The 24,159-nt window shown below is 46.7% G+C and overlaps 1 protein-coding gene across 2 annotated transcripts in view; it reads left to right on the plus strand.

The window, feature by feature from the left end:
* The window catches only part of RNF40 (ring finger protein 40), a 212,162-nt gene that overhangs the window by 28,164 nt on the left and 159,839 nt on the right, over nucleotides 1-24,159 (plus strand). For both annotated transcript variants that reach the window (XM_078652854.1, XM_078652855.1), the window contains exons 8-12: nucleotides 1,629-1,703; nucleotides 15,383-15,502; nucleotides 17,440-17,619; nucleotides 17,902-18,037; nucleotides 19,113-19,234. In XM_078652854.1, the coding sequence (XP_078508980.1) occupies nucleotides 1,629-1,703; nucleotides 15,383-15,502; nucleotides 17,440-17,619; nucleotides 17,902-18,037; nucleotides 19,113-19,234 (633 nt within the window). The remainder of the gene's footprint in view (nucleotides 1-1,628; nucleotides 1,704-15,382; nucleotides 15,503-17,439; nucleotides 17,620-17,901; nucleotides 18,038-19,112; nucleotides 19,235-24,159) is intronic.

Genomic DNA, 24,159 nt, shown 5'->3' on the forward strand with positions numbered 1-24,159 from the left:
TCTGGAGGCTGCCCTCCCTCCCCGCCTCTGTCTGGAGGCTGCCCTCCCTCCCCGCCTCTGTCTGGAGGCTGCCCTCCCTCCCCGCCTCTGTCTGGAGGCTGCCCTCCCTCCCCGCCTCTGTCTGGAGGCTGCCCTCCCTCCCCGCCTCTGTCTGGAGGCTGCCCTCCCTCCCCGCCTCTGTCTGGAGGCTGCCCTCCCTCCCCGCCTCTGTCTGGAGGCTGCCCTCCCTCCCCGCCTCTGTCTGGAGGCTGCCCTCCCTCCCCGCCTCTGTCTGGAGGCTGCCCTCCCTCCCCGCCTCTGTCTGGAGGCTGCCCTCCTTCCCCGCCTCTGTCTGGAGGCTGCCCTCCCTCACCTCCGGTCTTTGTCTGGAGGATGCCCTCCCTCCCCTCCGGTCTCTGTCCAAAGGCCTCCCTCCCACCATGCCTATCCTTGTCGCCACCCTCCCTGCCCCTCCTCGTCTCAGTTCTGGGGCCACCTTCTCTCCCTTCTCATATCAGGCTTGAAACTGTCCTCCTTCCCTGCATCAGTCTTGAGACCACTTTTCCACATCTGGAATCTGTCACTCCCACCCTCCCCCATCCGAGGGCTGCTCTCCCTGCCCCTCTATATCTGGAGACCGACTTCCACCTCTGTCTGAAGGCTGCCCCCTATCCATTCCCCTCCTTTCTGAAATCTCTCCGGTCTGCGCACAGCATTCCTTACCCCCCACCTCCTCCCTCACCTTTCCCCCTCAACCCGACATTTTGTTCTGGCAGCCTCCCCTGCCTGGAGCCAGCCCCACTGATGTCTGAAGTGTGGTCTTCTTTCTCTACAAATCTCATACCTGTACCGTCGCTCTCTCAGGGCTGGCCACTTTTGTCTGGAGTTTGCCTATAGTCTTCCGAGACAGCGTGCCACTCGCTTGCCTCTACAATCCTACCCCATCATTCCCTGCATCATTCCCTGCATCCTGCCCAGTTTCTTTCTAGGTTGTCCCCCCTTCTTCCTCTACAGTCTGCCCCCTTCTCTCTATATGCCCTGCTATCCTTTTTTGTTTCCGATAGGTTCATGCCGCCACTCCCCAATCCCAGTTTCCCATCGGACCCTGTATCCTGGCTCCCACATGAGCTAGCAAAACAGTGTCCCACACATAAAGGGATCCGGGTTTATCAGACCTTTTTACTGGCGTACTTGGTAGCTAAGAATGACATTGTTGTGAACCCACTGATTGCTTTTTCAACTAAACATTACCTATTCGCTAAAGAGTTATTCTATATTGATCGGGTTCCACTAGACTAGATGTCTTCCAAAAAGGCTACTGTTACCCTTGTTTGGGTTGAACTTTGCTGCAGTGCAGGCCTCGTCCCATTTAGCCATGTCCCTTTCTTCCTTTTGGTCTTGCCACGTGTGCACTCCATGGACACGCCCCTTTCTCTCCCCGGTCAGCACATCTAAAGTTAATCGAGTCTGCTATAACACCAAGCTTTTCCTTCTAAACCGTCCCGCCTGCTGTTGGAGCACACACATTTCAACCTCCTAGCACTGTAACCTCGCATCTGTGACGCTCACCAGCTCCTCAGACACTGCTGGAGTGAGTTTGCTATGAAAGGGCTGAATGCAAAACGTTCTCACCTGCTTTTCTCTTCCAGCTGAACTCTGGGTCCCACGTCTCCGGAAGTTCCGGCAGCTTCCAGGGCGGACAGATCACACTCACCATGCAGAAGGTAACCTCTTATACTCAAATGAATGTTTATGGAACGTGCTGTACTGGGTGATCTAGAGAGAGGCTCGATCTGTCCACCCACACCCCTTGCATGTCCATCAGATGCTCTCCCAGTACTGCCCTCGGTGATGGATGGAGACTGAAGAGTCTTGTTGTGCGTTCACCTCTTCTCCCAACACAATGTTGTGCATTCTAATGTGTTTCTTAAGGTCACATTTTTTGCATACCCCTGCCAACTTGGATAAAGCATGTGTGCCTAATTTATTTTGTAACGACTGTCTGACAGCACTAGATGTCTGTTGCAAGGACTTTACTTTACTTTACTTCTGTTCTCAGTGCAGGGAATGACATTTCACACAGATGGGTACACCTAGTGCAAGTGGATCCTGCCCTCATTTTCTGTTTCACAAGCATCGAACAATGACACCTGCCTGGGCTTGCTTCTGTATAGTACAGGCATGCTTTACAATGCAAGGCAATTTTTTCTCTGCACATAGATATTTACTAAAGGTTGCTTATCTGTGAATAACGGTCTTATTTTCGGCAATTCAGTCAAACACAAGAGTTTGAATTTTTCATCATTTGTTTTGCTTTTGAGTTAATTTCTATAGACTCTGCATGAAACTTCCTATTTCAAGAAGTGCTCCTTCACTTGGGGAGGAAAGACGGAAATTAACACCTAAAAGCTTCCAGTCGGCTTGTGACTAGGCCTGTATGAAATGCATTTCGATATATTGTATGGAATGAAGATCCAAGAAAATCCAAACGGCCACTTTTTTTTGTAGTCTTTTTGCATTTCTGAAAAAAGTCACTGTTTCGTGTGTGGATCGAACCCTGAGAACTGAGCAATTAAGTGAAACCCACCCAGTAAACTGCATTCAGAACATCTATTCCCCAAGGGAAGTTTCTCAGCAGATCTATTTTACGAATTTTGGGTTTCAGTGAAAAATCTCACTCGCTGCCACTTGTAGCAACTGGGCTTATATAACGGGCACAAATATCAATGGCTTGATTGTTTTTACGTTCTAAAGCTGGGAAGTGAAGGCAGCCCACTTAGCAGAGAAGATTTTAAAAAACGGGGATTCTCGAGATTATTATGCTACTCTTTAACAAGGAAACCCAGCAAAGGTAAAGGAGGTCGATACTTTCATTAGTGCTGCCTACCTGCCCAGGTTGACAAAGGCCAACTGCGAAAGCCTGAAAACAGCAGAGGAAGTCCCATAGGTGATTAGAGGTTTACATCCCAATAAAGCCACGCAACCAGATGGCCAGGCTAATAGGTTCTATAAGCAATTCTGTGCAGGGGGGCCTCCACACCTTTTGAACACACACAGTAGCACACACAATGACTGACGCATACATTATACTCATTCATAAAACAGGTAAACATGCTAACTTATGCAAGGCTGATCATCTTATAGAACTTCTGAACTTGCTTGCGAAAATCTTCACACAAGTTTTGGCTAATAGGTTGATGCTTCTCTTGCCCTATTGTATATAACCGGACCAGGTCGGATTTATCCCGCAAAAAGCAAGCTGCTGACTATATCAGACCCGTCCCTCACCTTATATAGTAGCCACCCACAGGAAAATACGCCTGCTTAGTCCCTCACTATATGATGAAAAAGCATTCAGCAGAGTTAATTGGGTATTTCTCTAGTGTGTGATCTTGGATTGCAACAAATTGTAAATAGCCGGTGGCAAAAATGATAGTAAATGGGATAAGATGGGATGTGGTCTCCCTGAAGAGGGCTCTGCAGTAAGGTTGCCCCCTTTCATCTCTTATTTCCGTTAGTAGCCAAACCACTATTGGTTATAATTAGACAGCATGCAGATATTGGAAGGATGCTTTTGGGACAGAACAGCCCTAAATTCACCTGTTTGCAAATGTTCTTTTGTTAGTTGTGGGCCAGAGTTATCTCAAAGGTCTTGGAAACCTGGAGGACATACAAACGGGTCTCGGGGTTCAAAGTAAGCCTAGACGAAGCCGAGATGCTTATTCAGGTGTAAGGATATTTCTTTTTTTGTGTATGGTCACCCCAGGTTTTTCAACTGATTCTGCTAGTTGTTTTGACTGTTAGAGTGACCCGAGGCCTGTTAACCAGACCTTAGTCCCCCTGACCCCAGAACGTGTACCAGACCTTAGTCCCCTGACCCCAGAACGTGTACGTTACATTGGCTATATCCAATTGGCGTAGGCTAACGTACCCGTACATCCCTAGTACATGGCGCTGAGGGTACTGTACGTGTGGGAGTCCACCCTCCCAGGATTTGCAGCACAGGTTCTGGGTGTTACAGAGGTAAAACAAGACCCTCAGCCTGCCATTGCAGATTGCAAGAGCAGTTTCAAATTCCTAGCCCGACTTTGCCAACTAAAGCCATCGTAAAGTCAAATGTCCCCCTGAAACATGCGTAGGTCACCCCTATGGCAGGCCTACTGAGCCCTAAGTCAGGGTGCGGCATATTTAACGGGAAGAACATGAATTTTATGCATCTGACAGTACAAGCGCAAAATTGCAATTTTTACTATGGAAAGGCTTGGTCACCCCATTGACAAATGCAGTGTTACACACTGGCCCCTAAGCTGTGCTAACTCCTGAACACTGCAACCAAAGTTACCACTCCAAGGTATCAAACAACTAGTTACATTGAACCCGACTTGGTTCTCAAGTCGAAATTAATGTAACAAGTTAGTGTGCAACTTTTACAGAGTTGGCTTTGTTGCCATCAATCTCCTGTGCCCTTAATGGTTGCACATTGAGCTTGAACCCAAGACCGCTTTCTGCCCTCCTCTGGAGACATTCTAACAATTCCAAGTAAGGCGATAATAGGGGCCTGCACTGGAGAGAGGTGTTGCCTCCCTCCGGCAGGAAGCCACACAGCTGTTGGCCCAAAATGTGAGCTTCAAAGCTGAATCTGCCTTTGAATGGCAAATGGGTAACACTTGGGAGAGGGTAACTTGCTTTGTTTAGGCAGACTATCTGGCACCCGAGGAGGACCGGAGAAACCTGTTGTCTAACTGATTCCCTGGGGCGTGTTTCCCCTTTTGGGAGCCAAACCTCTGGGCTGGGCCAGGGAGCTCTGAATGCTGTCATGTTGGTAAGTAGGCAGAATGGTGCGCTTGAATTAGCCAGAAGCCACCTGTTCCAGGAAGTGTTCACCAGGGGGGAGAGAATCTGGGAGCCTATTGGCTATCTACTGCATCTTACCCAGCGGGCATTTTCTGTACATAAATAGGGCACCCTGGCACCCAGAATTATAATCTTGACTGGATTGGAGGAAGGACCAAAGTAGGACTGTAGAAAGTTCCCGGCGAAGAGCGGCTGCACCGGTGTGGACTGCACCTGGTGCCTAGCAAAGAAAGACTCTGCCTATTGTGCCCTGATCAAGGAGAAGTCGTCTCCAAATTCCAGCCAAAGCAAAGAGTCTCCAAGGGTCAGTTGACTGGCCTCCTGTTTAGCAGCACAGGGACACAACAGCTGAGGAAGCTGCTTTGGGCAAGTGGTAACCCAGATCGCCTCTTCCTGCGTTGTGCAGCACCAGGGACCGGGACCCGGCGCTCAGAAGTCGCATTTGAGTCTCCTGGACCCAGGTTAGTTGTCAGGGTGCAGCTTGGTGTCCCAAAAGTCAAGCTACAGCCTGGAGAAGGATATGGCTCTGACCCCGACACCGGACGACTGGAAATGCAGAGGCGATTGGACTTGGCCAGACCAGAGAGGACCTTATGGGGCACTAAAACCTGTGTTCAGGACCCCCTCATCAAAGTAGACCAAGGAGACCCCTGTCGACCTTGTTGCTGCCAGCGTATCATTGAGCTTCTTCAAGCATCCTGTATCCTCGGCATAAGGACCACTTCCATAAGAATCTATTGGATGAGGATAAAATGACTGGAACTGTTGAAAAACTGCGCCTTGGCGCTCTTGGGCAAAGTTCGTGCTTTACAAGACCAATATTCATTCATTCATTCTTCTGTTTCTGAGGGCCTTGATGATTCCCCCCCCCCCCCCCCCCCCCCCCCCCCGGCCTGGCTCCCTGCTGGAGCTGGTCACACAAAGTAACTCTAACTGACTACATTATAACTTGCCAAACTTTCTGCTCAAACGGTTTCCAAGTGTCAAATTATTTGATTTTTTCCCCATGCTTTTTCGCAGTTGAGTGAAATGCTTTGATCTACCATACCTTGTAAATTCTATATCTCAGGAACCCTCTGGTGGATCTTTTTCGTAGTGATGTCGAAAAATACATACAAAATACAGTCTTTTCTTATAAATTGGTGTCATGTCGATTTCCTCAGTTATTTTGGAGTTTTTTATTTTTTTTACACTTATTCCTTTGTGTAAGAATTGCTGCTCGTAGCCACAGCTGCCCTGGGTCAAGCTGAAGGTTTGACAAATGAAACCTCAGTGTCTTAATGGGGTTGGTAAGTGTATCACACGGTGAGGTCGCACCACCACACCATATAATACGCCCCACTTCCTCACAGTAGGATTGTCTCAGGGGGTAAAAGAATGGCTTTGAGCTGTGACCCCATTTCTTTGGGCCAAGGGCAGGATCCAGAACCTAGCAATCTAAATTACATCAAAGCACTGAAACCTCTATGCTGCAAACTACCCCAGACTGACTAATACAACTACCCCTGAATTGTCAAGGTGGCTAAACGTTGTGTCATGGCTCGACTCGAGTTGCTGCAGTGAAATTGAATGTTATACCCAGGCTTCAATATATTTTCTATGCTCTCACTGTAAAATTCCCTTAAAAAGACATGGGGGGAGGCTATAAGTGATTTTATATGCGCGGGTAAACTAGCACTTATATCAGGCAAAACATTGAAATTGAGCAAGAGGCCTGAGCCTACCAGATGTGAACCAATACTAGCGAGTGATCTATATACGAGACAGAACAACACTGTATACATGTGGATACAGCAGTAGTTGTTCAAGCCCCTTAGTCAATCTGGTATGCTATTACTCGGAGATTCTGCAGCCTGCCCTAGAGATATGGGAATCGCAACAAATTTGAGATTTACTACTTTGTCCTCCTCCTTCAACCCGCGCCTACGTAACCCAGATTTTTCTCCTGGGAACACTGAGATCAATTTTGTGAGATGGTCGAATGGTTGGAGCAAAATTCTTAGACATGTATTTAAAGGAGGGTGGTATTAACAAATTTAGCTATTGCAAAAAGGAGTTAAAAAAAATAAGCGATCACATGCAGTATTTCCTATTGACGCACTGAGCATTGCACCTGGAGAACAAGTATAGACCTCATACCACATGGGAGAAGCTTTTCCCCACCTATACCATGCTGAATGAACTTATTTCAAATATTTATTTGGATCTTCTGCTGTGGGCCCGGACAAACAATGGACATATATGCGGAAATGGCAATGCATTCTGAAATCTAATATATTCACATTTTGATGGCAGAAACTCTGGGCTGATATTCCCAACCTGTGTAAAAGTGTACGGAATAGGGAATCAATGTATACACATATGATGGTATGGCATGCCACCCCAATGAAGCTTAAACAAATGTATGGGAATATAGAGGGTGGAGAACTGTAGTGAGTTTTGGGCAGAAGGGGCCATGACTTGTATAAATTCTAGAAGGAAATCCTGAACACGTGAATGGTATGCTAGGTTACCTAATACAACCTGGCCCTGCAACTATCCTATTAGGCTTACGATTTTCCTAGATTAAAAACCCATCAATAACAGACTGGCGATTGATAACCAACATAAAAGTGGAAGTGCTCCGCGGTTCCAACAATACAAGCGTGAGCTAGTAAAGTAAGGATGCTACTGGTGATGGAAAAGCTGACATGGGAGTTAGATGATGTGGGATATGACTACAACCGTGCATGCGCCTTTTGGCAGACTTTTTGATGCTAATGGAACCTCGTGTTAAGTTGTCCAAAATCGCTGAGATCACTTCGCCCTATCAGTTAAATCATGGAGTAGACTCAAGAAAGGGCTCAGACAGCACACCTATAGTCACTATTTAGTGGGCAAAGTATAAATCACATCAATGGGGGTAACCCATTCAACACCAATCTAAAAGTATTAACAGTGATAATAGTCAAAATATAAGAATCCAAGGCATGTAGCAGTCTTGATATTCTTTATTCCAAAATAATTTCATTAAAACTTCCCAGCACACGACTTGCCGAAACGTGTTTCGTCTTTCAAGAAGACTTTTTCAAGGCAGTAATTAATGTACACTATCCCGGAGTCAGACACTATAGGAGTTAAGGCTGGTCACAAAGGTGGAGTAACATTCATAGACAGCCACCATGTAGGCATAATCTTCAACAGTAGTCAATAATGAGCCATGGAGTATCACTTAAGAAAGGAACATATAACACTCCTACACATGCTGAAGCGTTCTTGTTGTAAATACAGAGATTTTGACGTTGTGATCCTCTGGGTCTTCAGGGTCGGCCTGATGCTAGTGAGGACTGCCACAAGTAAAAACACACAGACCATAGGCAGGTAAAGAACTGTTAGGATGTTTAATGTCACATCCGATATAGAGCACACAGTACATAAGGAACAGAATAAATGAAGTCAACTATACCCTTTTACCGGTCAGCAACTCCTTGCGGAACCCTTCCTCGGCCGACAATGCCGAGCGAACCGTAGGGACCAACCGTCCTCCGCAAGAGCACCCGTCCTGGTAGCTCACCAACGGAGGGCACTGTGCAAAGTAGCGGCCGAAAATGCCGCTCGAGTTCCGCTTGCTGCGGTAGGGTTAAAGGTGGGCTGCAATGTTGGGGAACCCGCGGTTAATGTCACCGCATGGAAACCCTGATGTTCTCAGAAACGCAACTGCTCAGGAGGGCTTCCCTCGGACACCGTCACTCGTCCCAACCCCCTTGGTAGCAGGTAGGCAGGCACGGAGGTAAACAAAACAGGGCGGATGGCTCCGTGGCCGTTGTTGGCTGCAACGATCCTGATACTTCCCAATGGTCCACGAACAAGAAAGGGAGACAAACGCTAGCCATGCGCTTCTCCCGAAGGAAGCTAGTCACCGCTAGCGTTCGGTAATATCCGACACTGTGTCGTACTGGCAGTCGCCATTTATGCGGTCAAGCCTGCGCATGCGTCGCGCACGCGCCGCTTACGGCCTTCTGGGTATTGTAGTTTCTCTGCGGTGGTGACGCTGTCTGCTTACGCGCCGCTGATCGGAGGGCACAGCGTTGGAAACGAGGATGCGGTAAGCGCCGTGCGTCCAGCATCGGAATCATGGGGGGGGGGCAATTCCGTAGCGAGAGGCGAGCAGGCCTACGTCATGCTCTATTGACGTGACTCCGCCCCCCGGAAATGCCTAACTTACTTTGAAGAAGCTCCGGCACCCGCAGTACCAGTGCGGGGCGGCTTCAGGAGAGGCGTGTAGGTAATCGGCTACGCTTATCTCTGGCAAACTGTGAGTACAATTTCTTTAAAAACGCCTGACTGTACCTTAGAGTCAGTTTTTACCGCGGATGCATTGGCTCAGCATCTGACGACTTTTTACCCTTTCCGCCCCATACAGAATATGTCCCTACCAGAGGCCAACCCTCCCTTCACCCCGTGAAGCCTTGAGACCTTAATACAGGAGTAAGTCCTGTTATCCACAGGTCTCTTCATATGTGTTTATATGTTTGTGAGTCTTGTATGTGACCTACGCCTAAAAGGATAATTGAAATAAATCACACATCGTTATCTTCTCACTATATGCCAAGTGAGCACAGCCGAGTCACGCACCAATATTCGTGGAGTGTAAGAGACTTCTGTTCATAACGATATATTGATCACCCTGCACACCACTATTTGATAGGTGTGCCAGCACTCAATGATAATACTCGCGCCATTTGTAGTAATTTCTACTATTGGGCATTACCATAGCTCACATCCAGCTCGTCTTTGGTCTGAATGGGTTCATCACAGATTAAAAAAGACACGTGAGACACAGCACTGCATGACGTTACAGGCTTGTAACAAATGTTCCATTCTTCTTCCACAGGTCTTTTTCACTTTTTCTCTTTCTCGCCCAATCGGGTTTGAGAGACTTTCCTACTGCAGATTTTTGCCAGTAGTTTTAAAGGAATCTAGGCCTGGCAGAGCGTTAGTGTGCTCTGACCACCCATTTTCCGTTGGTCCTGAAGAAAACCCGGCATTTTCCAACAGCGGGTTGAAACATGTAGACCTCCAACACATCGATGCACATGGCCATAACAAACCTTAATTGTATCCCCCACACATTTTAATATTGTCCAGTAGTCTAAGAATAAAACTTTATTAACAATAGTCATACCAGGACAATTTTTAATTTTTTTTTTGCACCATTCACAAAATACATGCTCCACTGTATTTCAGGTGTCGAAGCACACCCTGATGGCATTTGGCTATCAGGGTGGACCCCGATGATGAAGCATGTCACCAACCAGGTTGGTGAGTGTGGGGTTTATTATAATCCAAGAAGGATTCTCTTCTTATCTAGTCTTCCCACTCAGATCGCTCCTTGAGCTTTTCTAGGTGGTACTCCTCTTATGTTTTTTGAAAATCTGCGAGTCTGCACCACTCTGCACCCGTCGCCCACGGCCCGAGTTTGAGTGGCCCAACACCATGAGGTGGTCTCCCTGGCGATTTTGACCCGAGATCTGGTGATCTCTGACCTGCCTCGAAATTCCCTCGAAGCTTGCAGCCTCTTTCCGGAGGTTTCCCCCCGACCGCGACCGGAGCTGATAAGAGAAACCAGACACCTAAAGACACCCCTGCACCCAAAGCCCCACGCCTTGGGTGACCCAACCGACTGTGTCCCAGTATCCCCAGGCATCCCAACTTACTTCTCCAACCGGTGGTCACCTCCAGAAGATCTCCGTCCCGAGCCTGCAGTTTTTGTTGAAACCAAAGAATCCCCATTGAAACCAATAGGGCACCGGACGCCAAAACAGCACTCTGCACCCAGCTGCCCCAGTGCTTCTGCAGGTGCACCTTCTGTGCTAAACAGGATTACCTTTGCCCTGAGCCAAACACCAGGAGGTCTGCACCCACAACCCAGTGGCCTGCTCATAAGCAGCCAGCAACCGGATGCCCCTATCCCCATTGGATAACATTGGGCCTCAGCATTCTGCACCCAGCCGCCCTAGTGCCGCTGAGGGTGTAACAAGAGTGCAACCTTGACCCTGGGGGGACCCTTGTTCTAATCCCAGAAGCTCAACCCCAAAGACAGATTACTTACCTGGTAACGTTTAACTTAATTTCTCTCCATAGGAACCTATTGACTTTTTCTCTGAAAAATGTGGAGTTGATTTGTATGGAAACCTGAAAAATAACAATTGTGTAAAACTGATTTTACTTACCTTTTGCTAGGAAATGTCCCAGTGTGATATCTAGGCATATCACTCTGAGCAGAAAAAGTAATCTAAAAGGTAACTAAAAAGTAACCTGTATAGTAATTTCAGTACCTTGACTTACCCGTATTTCAAACAACTGCATTTGAACTTAGTCACTTGTAAACGCTGCATAATATATTGCAAATCATTTATTTAACTTACCTGTGGCAGGCTTGGCTTGGTTCTAGAAATAATATTACTAAACAATATTTTTATACAAACGTAATTGGTCTGAGTTCAGTCTTTGAGTGTTTTACATCATTTGCTGATTGAGTGTGTACAACAAATACCCCTCTGATACAGCTTTACTCCTCGCCCACACTACCACAAATGGAGAGTAAGGTGCTATCTACTTTTACCTCTGCCTACCTCTGGGGTTCCACTGGACTCTGTGCACTCTATACCTCATGTTGGTATAGTATATACAGAGCCAGCTTCCTACGTCACTCAACCATGTGACTCAAAAGACTTCTTTGAAGAAAAACAAGTTGCACAACTCCAAACCCAACACTAGATGACAGGAGTATGCAGAGCATGTGAATCTACACCACTACATGCCATGTACAGATGCTTACAGGGTAACACACTCCTTTTGTTCTATCATAAAGGAGACTTCAACTTAAATTGTCTGTAACTTGAAAAGACAATACCATTTTGTACAATATAAAACAGCTGCTGTGGAATTCACCAGACTCAGAGGTACTATTTTAAAGCCTTCTCGAAGCGGCTTCATTACTTTTCATGCATAGAAATTAAAGTTGCGTTGGAATTCACTGGACCGATTGATTGCCTTTGCATACTTGGGATTCCAAGTCACCATAGAACTCACAAGACAGGTTCATAGTTTTCTTCAGGCTTGATACTCAAAACTATTGTTGCATTCACAAGTTGCCTTGATAGTTTTTACAAGCTTAATAACTAGAACTTTGGTAAAATGTAGCTTTTTGTTACAATAAAAGAAGATCCACAGTTAGGTTTCATCCTGGTTTTTTTGGAACCCAATTTTATTCACTGTCAGGTATTTCTTTTTTGGAAAGTTGCAACTTGCAAAATACATTTATTTAATTCTGGTGAAAATTTAAACAGTTGCTCTGCGTTGGAATTGGAGACATGGTTTCGTTGGCAGTTCCATGTTCAGTGACCCTCAGTCTGATATTTTATCTGTATTAGGCAATCTGTAAATTTTTAAATCGTAGCTTTGTGGCATCGGTTCCACCAGAGCCTGAAGTTACCTTTGACAGCTAGGAAAATACAGTTTCAACTTCGAGTATACAGCATTGTGGTGTTAATGGCAGAAATAGTATGGAAAGTGAGAGATGTTCACATTTATGTTGTTATTGTTATACCGCACGAGCATCAAGGGTTCTGGGTACTATGGTTGAAATACTCCTTGAAGAGATAATGATTGCAACCATTCACATGATAACATGTGTAGTAATGTAGAAGCTTGTGGCTGAAATTAGTATGCTTTAGACAGCCTGGATGTGCAAGCTGATATGCTCACTAAGCCGTTTGATGGTAATACATTGTTCCTTATTTAAGTGTATAGGAAATCAAAAAGACGATGGACATACATTAAGGTCAGCAGTGTTGTAGGTTTGGCTAGAATGTGTAAGGATACTTCCCTTTTTGAATGGTCAGCCCCAAGTTTTTCGACTCATGCCACTGTCTTTTTTTTTTACTCTGAGTGCGCACTGAGGCCCGGTAACCAGACCTCTGTGCCGTTACCCTAAAGTGTAGGTCGAATTGGCTGTATCCAATTGGAAATAGCTAACTTACCTTTAAGTCCCTAGCATATGGTACCCAGGGCATGCAAGTTAGAGGGGTACCCCAGGGCTTTTAGCACTGGTTGTGCCACCCTGGAGGTCCCCCCAAGTAAAACAAGTCCGCCACTGCAGACTGGCAGAGCAGCCCTGCACTGCTAGCCTGACTTTGCCATTAAAAGAAATGGCAAAGCCACTACTTACCCTCTCCATGAGAGTAAGTCACCCCTCTGGCAGGCCCACCAAGTCCTAAAGGCAGGGTGCGATCATTGTCACAGGCAGGACATGTACTGTACATGTCCTGACGGTGAAACCCGCAAAACTCCTGTTGTGACTGTGGAAAGATTTGGTCCACAATTGGCAAGTACAGGGTTATATGCTGATCCCTCAGCTGTGCTAACTCCTGAATGGTGCAACCGAAATGGGCACTCCAAGGTATCAAACAATTCCTAACCTTAAGCCTTACTTGTATCGCAAGTCGATATTCATGTAACTTGTTGCAGTGAGCACCTTTAACAAAGCTGCCACTTTGTTGCTTTTAAAACTCCCGTGCCTTTCTTGGCACACATGGAGCCTTCTCTGTGAGACAGCTTCTGCCCTCCTGAAGAGACATGCTAACGACTCTTAGGCAGGAGAACAACGAGGGATTGCAAGCCAGAGTGGTATCACCTCCCTCCTGCAGGAAGCCTCTTGGGTGTAAGGTTCAAAGGTGAAGCTGCTTTTGAAGGGCAGATGTGCAACACCAGGAGGGAAGGCTGTCCCATTGATGAGATAGATAGACAGGCTGGCACGGGAAGCAGAGAGGGGAAACCAGTTGCCAACTGGTTTACCCTTGGGACGTGTGGCGCTGATGTAGCCACATCCCGGGGGTGGATAGGAAGATTTGAACATGGAGAGAGGGCTCTTTCCATCTTGGGAGTGGGCTGAATGGTGCATCCTGGGATAGCCAGATACCACACTTCACAGGAAATGTTCACCAGGCGGAAGGGAACTTGGTAGCCTATTGGCTACCAACAGCATCTTTCCCTGAGGGCACTTTCCGAGCAGAAAGAGGGCACCCCTGGCACCCAGACCTCAGATCTCGACCGACTTGGAAGGAGTACTGAAGGACTACCCTGCTGCACTGAGGGACCAACAAAAAGAGGCTGCACTGTTGAAGACTGTACCTGCTGCGCCTGGTGGCTAGCAAAGAGAGGGACTATGTCTGACGTGTCCTGCTCAAGGAGAAGCTGCCTCCAAAGCCCGGTCAAACCAGGAGAACTCTAAGGGCCAGCTGACTGGCCTCCTGTTCACAGCACCGGGACACAACTGTTGAAGAAGCCTGCTTGGGCAAGTTGGTAGCCCAAAGTCTTCAAGCTGCTATCACCCCTGCCGTGCAGGACTGAGGACCAAGACCAGAAGCTCAGAGTTGCACCTGAGTTCGCTTAGCCTGGGAGTGCTGTCAGAGAGTCGCTGGGACCCTAAAATGGTAAGTTACCAACCTAGGACAGAGTGGCCTGTGACCTGAACAACAGGAGACTGGTATACCAGCAGCAAATGGACTTCGGCCACACTCAAGAGGATTTTGTGGGATGTCGATCCTGGAACCAGGACCCCCTCACCATCTTTGTGGACTGTGGAATCCCTGCAGGGTCACATTCACAGCATCCTTGGAGCATCTTCATCATTTGTCATCCCATGCATCAGGGCCACTCCATAGGAATCCACTGTAACACTGATAAAGTGCCTCAAACTACTGGAGGAGAGCTTTTTCTACGGAGGCAGCTATTCTTGAGGACCTTGCTGGTCCTCCTGACTAGCTTGTTGCTTGAGTTAGTTGCCCCAAGTACTTCTAACTGACCACATTGACACTTAACTAAGCTTTCTCTCAAAAAGTTTGTCCAAGTTGTTGACTTTGCCAAGGGTTGTTTGCGGTTGAGTGAGTCTTTTTTGATTTATTGTGCTTGTAAAATCTGTACTAAAACTAGCTAGAAGATGGCATCCGTATGCAGGGACAGTCTGAGAACAACACCAAGGACATCATTTCAGTGGCGCAAGAACACAGCTTTTTCTGTCTGAATTCTAGTGCTAGTCATGGCCTCTTCATTTGAACAGCTTTAGGTTTTGCCATTTCTTTTCAATTTTTGATGTCCCAGATTTAGAGTAATTTGGTGGGGAGTCAAGTGTATGTAAGAAAAACACATTGCTTTTTAGGTTAGGCTTCTGTCAGGGGATGGGAGAAGCTGACCTTTTAGGTGCATGTTGGTACTTTCAGGAAGAGGAAGGGACTAGATGGATCTCAGTTCTGTTGAGACAAAGGGAGCCCAGGTACTGAGATATGTGTATCTCTGTTAAAATAAAAGCAGAGATAGGCTTAAGGCACAGGGAAACCTTGTGTTGTTCAGAGGTAGAGTTAGGGGTGGGCAAGGCGAGTGGAGGTCTCTCCTAGTGGGTTCACTCCTGGCACATTCAGGGGTAAATGGGGCTCTATATGCTACCTGTTGTTTGATGTACATCCTCTTTGTATCTCCCACATAATTTCGTTTTTAACTTTTGCCACAGTTTGAGATGTTGAATACAGAGCTAGAGGAAAACCAGGAGTTAGCCAACAGCCGGATAGCAGAGCTGGAAAAGCTGCAGAATGAGCTACAGACAGCTGTGCGATTGAAAGAAAAACTAAAGGTAATGCATGCTGGTCTCTTTTCCTCCAAGGGACATGTCTGAAATAATTCTGGAATCTGTCGCCCTTGCATGCTCCCTCCTCCTAAATCCTTTGGCAGGCTGTGTGCAGATGTCCGGACCCACCTAATGTTCGATTTTACTACCCACCAGTAATAACCATTAAGCCATGCCTGCTTCTTATTCGGGTTAATGAAAAAAATGTTTTCCTTTCCTTTCAGAATTTGAATTGGAACTGTGGTTTGGTATGCCATTGGCTAGGAGACCTTGCATATTCAAACATTCTAAATCCAACAATAATGGACACAGCGGACTAATAGGACAATTTTACCCATCATCGGACTTCCCAATGGATTGTCGCAAAACACGTCCAGCGATGCAGTAGGCTTTCAGCCACTGTAGCCAGCTGATTTGTATCTCTACTATGGTGTATTCTCCTTGATTCCTTTAACACGTTTAATTGGCAACTGACAAGCCTAAATTTCACTCTTTCCCTTTCTAATGTCCTATTTTGAGTTATTTGAAATTCAAGTTGTGTACTGTTTACTCTTATGTGCAGTTCCATAAATAAGATTTCAGTCCATTCCAAAACAAAAAAAAATAATTATTTTCTTTATTTGCATCATAATATCACAGTTAACACACACTTTAGAATATAAATGGAAAACACAAAGGGGCTTGGCGAGGTGGATTGCTAAGTGGACACTCTACTCCAGGACTTTGTGGACCTCAGATGTTTCCCAGTGAGGCTCCGGGATGGAGCAAGCCTTGTGAGGTCTAGACCCACTCTTGAGCTTAGAGAGTGGCTTATCATTTCTAGCAGATAAAGTTTGGATCTCACCGCCCCTCTTGCTGGAAAGCTACTGCACTGCCTGTGCATTGTCAGTGCGGGTAAGGGTGTCCAGCTGCATGTCTGTGGATGCAGGCCTTGAAGAAGACATAATCACAAGAGTATGTAAAAGAGCTGACCTGATCATTAGAGTGGTCATTGGTTGAGTGACTTGTCCATAGGAATGTTCTGAGAGCCGACATGATGCATTAGCCCACCATCAAACAAGATGAGAGCCCGAGACCTTGCTTGTTAGAACAGTCTTAGTGTGAGGAAATTGAACCCATGCACACATGGTGCTCACAGTGTTGTTGGGCTATATTAGTTAATCTGACTGACACGGTGAATTTTATTTACTGTGTGGTGTTTTAGTGCAGTTTGTAACCCACTAATGCTTCATAGAGTAAGCCATAACTGATTCACGTTCCTTGGAGAGTTCATTGTTTAAAGAACATTACTTGATTATTCAGTTAAAGAAGGTCACTATTTGTTGTGGCGCTAGGACACCAATGGTAAAAATGGCTCCATGTAGGAGTCCAGTAAACCAAGAAAAGACTTCACACTACACACATGGCCCTGGAATTCTGCAAGTCTTTTCCAGCAGATTTTAACAAAACACAATGCTTCTAGCTTAAGCGATTCGCAAATTGGCAGAGATCATGGCCGCAAATGTGATTTATTGCTGTATCCAACATATGGCAAAATGTTAGCTGCTCACCATACATCTGTTGATTGCTGTATTCATGTATTAAGTAGGTACTTAAGGTGCTTAATGTGTCAAATCGAGAAATTACCTGTTTCTTGAATTTAGTCTGCTCAGTGGACAGTCTTAGAGTTGGTCTGCTTTCAAGCAGCTGAACCGGAAATTGTCAATTTTATTCACGGGTCACACAGACATGATCTGGTGCAAAGACATGGACCATTCTAGACCTCTTATATGCATGGGTCCTTAAAGTTATTTCTTCCAAAGTTACCACATACTATTAACGTATAAACACACCAGTGGGCTCCTGTCTCTGATAGCCAGGACTTCATTGTTTGTAATGCCCCCCCCCACCTCCCCATTGGCCCTCCCTTGCCCTCACAAGACTCACTTTCCATTCTGTTCTAGATGGACCTGCGGAACATCCCAGAAGAACTGGTGAAGGACACCCTGGACTACAAGTGCCTACAGTCTCAGTTCTCCCTTCTCTACAATGAGTCTCTCCAGGTGAAGACGCAGTTGGACGAGGTGCGGGCCTTGCTACTTACCACCAAGAACAGTCACCTGCGTCAAATTGAACACATGGAGGTAAGAGGAGTGGGACCATGTCTGCTTCATCTTTCCTTGTTAGCCTAAGCTGCTCCCCTTCCACCCAACTTGGCCACCTTCCCCATCTTTTCCTTTCTTACCTACCTTATCCTGTCACCCACTTATGCTTTCTTAGCACCTACCCTGCCAGTCTTCTAGGATCTCTGGTGATCCATTATTTGCTTCCCTGTGCATTTTGATGTCTTTACTGTATTATACCTACCATTAAAACCGGCTTTCTTTCTTGTGCTTATACCAACACTGTGCCTCCCTGTGCTGCAGAGCGATGAATTGGGGTTGCAGAAGAAGCTGCGTACAGAGGTAATCCAGCTGGAAGACACACTGGCGCAGGTGAGGAAGGAGTATGAGATGCTGCGCATCGAATTTGAGCAGAACCTGGCAGCCAATGAGCAAGCAGGTAAGAGGCGCGTTCAAACGTTGAAAGAGGGGAAGGGAATGGATGGAATAAAAAACCCGGGGTGGGGACTGGGTTGGAATTTGGTGAGGGAGAGTTGAGGTGTGAATGTTGAAGGAGCCTCAATGGTGAGAGGTAGGAATCATAATGGAAACTGGAGCCCAATGTGTGAAAGAAGAATCCCAAGAGGGTGAACAGTGTTCTCGGGTAGATTGAGGAAGTGCCATTCTTGAGTGAGGTAATATGATCTCTGGTGGGTATGGTGAAAGAGTCCATGGGGACATTCCATAGTTGATTCGTCTCCAGTGACACAGAAGTATAAGTCCCAAGAGCTGGGAATTGTCCACAGGTTTCTTGGAACCTGCTTCCTGAGTTCATCACTGAAATGTCTTTTTGTTGTGTCACTGAAAATGGTCTGTAACTGTTCATGTCTCGAAATAGTATAGCCCTCATACTGACTGACCAAGTACTCCGGTTCAGCATTTATCAGGGTAGCATGGTTGAGCTTTCAAACCTTTACTCCATGAGGTTGTATGTCGTTAGATACTCAAACAGTATGAGCCTTTAAATAACACATCCAAGCAGTTTAATTTATAAAGAAAATGAATTTATTTACAGGTATGTAATAAATCTACACACTAAACACAGACATCAAAAGCCAGTCTAATGTAGCTGCTTCTGAGCCATAGAACCAGCCCCAAATGTGGCTGCAGCCATTAGGGATAGGCAGTGTTGGATAGCAAAGCAAGAGTCTTAAACCAGGATCCACCTGACTGGCCTTATCGTAGAACAGTCCTTCGAGGGCTTACTTTCCCTATTACACCATATTCTCTTTCTCAAGGCCGACCTTGTTTGTCTCTTCTTTACACTTAATACTTTGTCCCCTTTCTCTGTGCTCCCCTTGCCATATGTCCTCGGTACAAGCTAACTTCATACCAAACTCTCTAGCATCAGCCCCATCTTGCCCATTTTTTGTTCTTTCAGTATTGCCATTGCTGTATCTCCTTACCATCTCATACCGTGGCCTGCCTACTCTCTCCGTCCTTGTCCTATCTTATGTTGTTTTATTCTTTTACAGGGCCCATAAATCGAGAGATGCGACACCTGATCGGAAGTCTTCAGAACCACAACCACCAGCTGAAGGGAGATGTGCAACGATACAAAAGGAAGCTTCGGGAAGCGCAGGCTGAGATGAACAAGGTGAAGTGTTCCAGAGCAGCAGGAGTGATTGAGAGGACAACTGTTGTGAAAAGATGCAGGATGTTCAGAAATGTGTGATATGTTGTCCAGTCGTGGGAGAGAGGCAGCTTGTGGCAGTAGGTGGTCTTTTGAGGGATTAAATGTCCAGTGCTGTATGATTTCGGCAGGAGATGCATCAAGTGCGATGCCACTCCTGTGAAAAGGGACATGGCCGGAGGTGCAAAGGAAACTCCCAACTATCTGGTTTTGAGAGGTAGGTTATAGTGTGAAGTTATAGTGTAACTTGGCAGGAGTTGGGAAAGCGATGCTGCATGGACAGTCCTGGGCACAAGAACACAATACGAGTGTAGGAAGCTGGCTCTATATATAGTATGATACAAAAGGGGATGATGGACGGAGCGTTTGAACAAATCAAACACTCCCCCCCCAGTCAACTGATCTGGGTTTAATCCATCACCATTCTTTAGTTCACTCAGCCACCCCAGTTCAGACATGGCCATATGCAAATCAGTCTGACCCTGTGCCTTATGGGAACAGTCCAGCCCGAACTGCCAAGCCATGTCTTCCCTGGACCGGAAACAAGCATCCTGGGACCGGTTTCCGATTCATAATCCTCATCAGCCAGGCTATCTTGAATCCAGTGGCCAAGTGAACAAGGGACTCACGTCTGAGCATACCCTGCCACACTTAGGGCGAACAAAGCATATGGCCATGTCTGAACTGGGGTGGCGGAGTGAGCTAAAGAACGGTGATGGATTAAACCCAGATCAGTTGACTGGGGGCGAGTGTTTGTATTGTCAACGCTCCGTCCATCACCACCTTTGGTTTTTCTTTGTTCGCCCTAAGTTGGCAGGGTATGCTCAGACGTGAGTCCCTTGCTCACTTTGCCACTGGAGTCAACCAATCCCGTCTGAAGACGGCTGTAATGCCAGAAACCGGTCCTGGGAAGCTTGATTCCGGTCCAGGGAAGACATGGCTTGGCAGTTCGGGCTGGACTGTTCCCATGAGGCACAGGGTCAGACTGATTTGCATATGGCCATGTCTGAACTGGGGTGGCGGAGTGAGCTAAAGAACGGTGATGGATTAAACCCAGATCAGTTGACTGGGGGTGAGTGTTTGTATGTGAGTGTTTGTATTGTCAACGCTCCGTCCATCACCACCTTTGGTTTTTTAGGTCTCGTGACCTACAATGCGCGCAAGCGCATTGAGTGATCGAGAATTCAAGTGCTCGAAATCCTCGTCAAACCAAGGGCTTCTTGCACTGCGGTTTTCTTAGAGTTCACGTGAGAAAACAAGCACGCGCATTCACGGCCGCACAGCACATCAAAGGGCTTCGCCCAGCGTGCGCTCTGCTGCTTCTCCTCCCCTAAGGCTTCTCCTCCCCTAATTAATCATGGCTATCAGCCAGTTCTCCTCCCCTTATTCTATTCACGGCCGCAGGCCGTGACTCTACCTCTTCAAAGGCTCTGCTCGCCGCCCCCCCCCCCCCCCCCCCCCCCACCCGCCGTCACTTATTCACAGCCGCAGGCCGTGCCTCGCAGAGTTTCCCCCCAGCATTCTCTGGCGTCTTGATTTACTTATTTCTACTTTGATTGGAAGCACGGTGTCCGCTTGTGCCTAAACGTTGTGGCACGAGGAATTAAGTGATTTTCCGACACTGCCCGGGCTCTCTCTGCACCATTCCGCTTTCACTCGGGCTCTTGTTAAGCGTAGCTGCCACTGTTTTTTTTGCGCAAGCATGCCCAACAGTATCTTCACCTATGGCGATCTCCAACCCACCCCTCTTACAATAGTGATTGTGTGGACCCCCACCGCTCCTCCAATATCGATGAATGGTTTCTATTTTACAGTGTATATTAGAGCGAACATTTCCCACAATCATTCCCAAGACGTTCAACCCACGCTGAGGCTCGAGTGCCGAAGGCTGCAGATCCCGCTGTTAAGCCACTTCCCCTCCGCTGCAGGCTGTGCTCGCATTAGCATGAGCTCACTACTTATTTCTACTTTGATTGGAAGCACGGCCGCAGGCCGTGCCTCGCAGAGTTTCCCCCCAGCATTCTCTGGCGTCTTGATTTACTTATTTCTACTTTGATTGGAAGCACGGTGTCCGCTTGTGCCTAAACGTTGTGTTTAGGCACGAGAAATTGGGGCTCGAGTGCCGAAGGCTGCAGATCCCGCTGTTAAGCCACTTCCTCTCCGCTGCAGGCTGTGCTCGCATTAGCATGAGCTCACTCTCAGGCTTTTTGTTTCACAATAGAAGCGCTTTCTACGAGCACCAGTAACATTATACAATTTGCAGTTTGATATTTTTTGTAGACACAGGAAGATTAATCGGCAGCTCAGAGCATTACTTAAATGTGTTTAACAGAGATGCCAATTAATCTCCCTGTGTCTACAAAAAATACGAACATGTTACTGTGTAATGTTACTAGTGCTTGTTTCGGGTGAGCCATCGCCCTCCTCGCTCCATCCCCAGCACTGACCCTCTGCTCCACCTCTGTTAATCCGTTCTGTAATCTCTGGCTGATTTCACTTCTTCACAGGGGGCGTGCGCCCTCCCCGGCGGGGTGACACCGCCTGGTACTCCCCTGTCAAATGGCCCAGTGGAGCAGATCACTTAGTCACCTCTGGCTCATGTCCCCTCTCCCACTACCCGCCCCACCTCAAAACGACTCTGTGCTTTTAAGGGGCTGTGAGACTTGAGTCTGTTGGACAGGACTTTGAAAGTTTTCTCTTCTTTACGAAGCACTCGACTCTTTGAATGCAACGCAGAGACCTGCAGAGCTCCTGACTGCACTGGGATTCCACCCATGCTGTTCATGACGCTTCCCTGCACTATTTATGGAGGTGTATACATGCCATTTACCGGTTACTTTGCAGTGTAATCATTCAAAGAAACATTCCAACTCACTTTAAAGAGTTTACTCTCCTGTAAGGAAAAAATACCTCATTCAACAATAGTTTGAGAATTCATTCTATGACATCGGTTTAAAAAAAACGCTGTTGACTTCTGTGCTCCTCACTTAACCATAACTGGAATCTGGGGACCCCCAAAGAAAAATGATTGGAATCCGGTGACCCACACTGGGGGTTAAGACTGGTTCCTTGTTAATGGCAGGAACTCATCCCGAAGGTACTGTAGCGCTTTACATAAGCGCCACTTACATTATGCAAGGACACATTCATTTTGGTAGATAAGGGGAGATTAAGTGATTTACCCAGAATCACAGGATGTTGGACCCCATGCCGAGACTCTGATCTGTTTCCACCGTTCAAAAATCAACTGCTCTGGCCGTTACGCCACACCTTCACTCACATTTTTCCCTTCTGAAGTAATATCTGCAGAAGGTGAAAGATCTTTGCTTCTGCAGTGCGCTGGTGTAACACTACAGGCTGCATTCAGCGTGAAGCCTCCATGCACGTGAATCACTGGGCTGATAACATCCCCCCAGTTTGCGTCGCTTCCCCCCAGTGCTTGTTTAGTACTTGTTTTCATCCCTGTTTGCCCCGCAGTCTTTGCCCATCTCTTCCTTTGGCCCCCACCTCTGTTTTATCTTGCACTTTTACTTGTTTTAGCTCCATTGAAATACCTAGCAGCGCCAAGAAGCCAGGTCTTCAGGAATGCCGCATAACATAACGCCACGTAGCAATCTAGTATAGCATAACATGCCATTAACCGCCACTGAAGTGTTAATAAGCAAGTAGCTCTTTCTTTTTTGGCAAGAGGGAAACGATAAATTGTTTCTTTGTCCTTCATTGTCTCTTCTTTCCTACCTTTCTCCCACGGTCTCGTGAGTGAGTCTGTTTTTACTGAACCACACTCTCAGGAATGCAACCCCCGCCCACGCAATGCCGAGAGCCAGCTTTGCTACCGAGCACTCAATTTAACTGCATCTGCAGACAGTCATCTCTCCTCTCCGGCGCTTTCCCTACATCTTCTTGCTATATCCCTCCCCTGTTACTATTCCTTCCCTGCCCGCATGCCTTCTGTTGTTTGTTTCAGTCTCCTAGCTCTTGTTTTTTTCTGAGCTTTTATCCGGTAGACTGAATGGGTAAACTGTATAAATGTATACAGTATTCTATAGTGCAAACGAGGACACAAAGGCAACATAGCATTACTAAAGAGAAGCATCTGCGGGAGAGAGAAATCGGGTCCAGTTGAAACACATTTGCAGTTAGGCGTATAGTACGTTTGGCCACTGGTGCTACTGTGCAGATAAATGCCAGAAGCCTCTCTACTTCCAAATGAGAGAGATAGACCAGCTCATATTTCCTCGCTCAGTGCAATTCATGATGCATGTTTTCACCACACCAATTAGAAAATTCACCAGCTGCCACAGGTCCGTTTCTTCCCCATCCTCTCGACAAAAACGGTGTCTTTATTATTCATTATAAAACTAGCTCTCATTTTGCGGGACGTGATTGTTTGCAGTCTGTCTTTAGTTAGAGGAGTAACCACCTCACCCTCTCGACAAATGCCACCTGTCTAGCTGCTGTTTGCAGCCAAGTTTAGGTGTTATCAGTAAAATAATATATTTGCCCCATAATCACACAATTTACTTAAGCTCGGGAGCTGTGATTAATCCAGGTTTTTGGGTTTCACTTTCTGCCTCCTGATCCATCGCTTTATTAACTTGCTTTTTGTTTGGATATTTTCAAACCTGCTGATTGTAAACATCAAACAGCTCATGCATACCCACGACCACTCGACAGCAGAAAAAAAACCATAAGTAGGAAACATTGCCATTACATCGCCAGTAGCTCTAACTTTCACCAATGCGAGACCTATTGCATTGCAAATGCTTGTCTCTATATATAGTATACCAAAAAAAGGTATACAGTGCAAAGAGTCCAGTATTCCCTCATGAGTGGACAGGGGCTTGTTCTAGCATTCCCAAAGTGCTCTTCTAGGGGGTAGTGTGGTC

The sequence above is a fragment of the Lissotriton helveticus genome, chromosome 7 (assembly GCF_964261635.1).
Source record: "Lissotriton helveticus chromosome 7, aLisHel1.1, whole genome shotgun sequence".
Taxonomy (NCBI): Eukaryota; Metazoa; Chordata; class Amphibia; order Caudata; family Salamandridae; genus Lissotriton; species Lissotriton helveticus.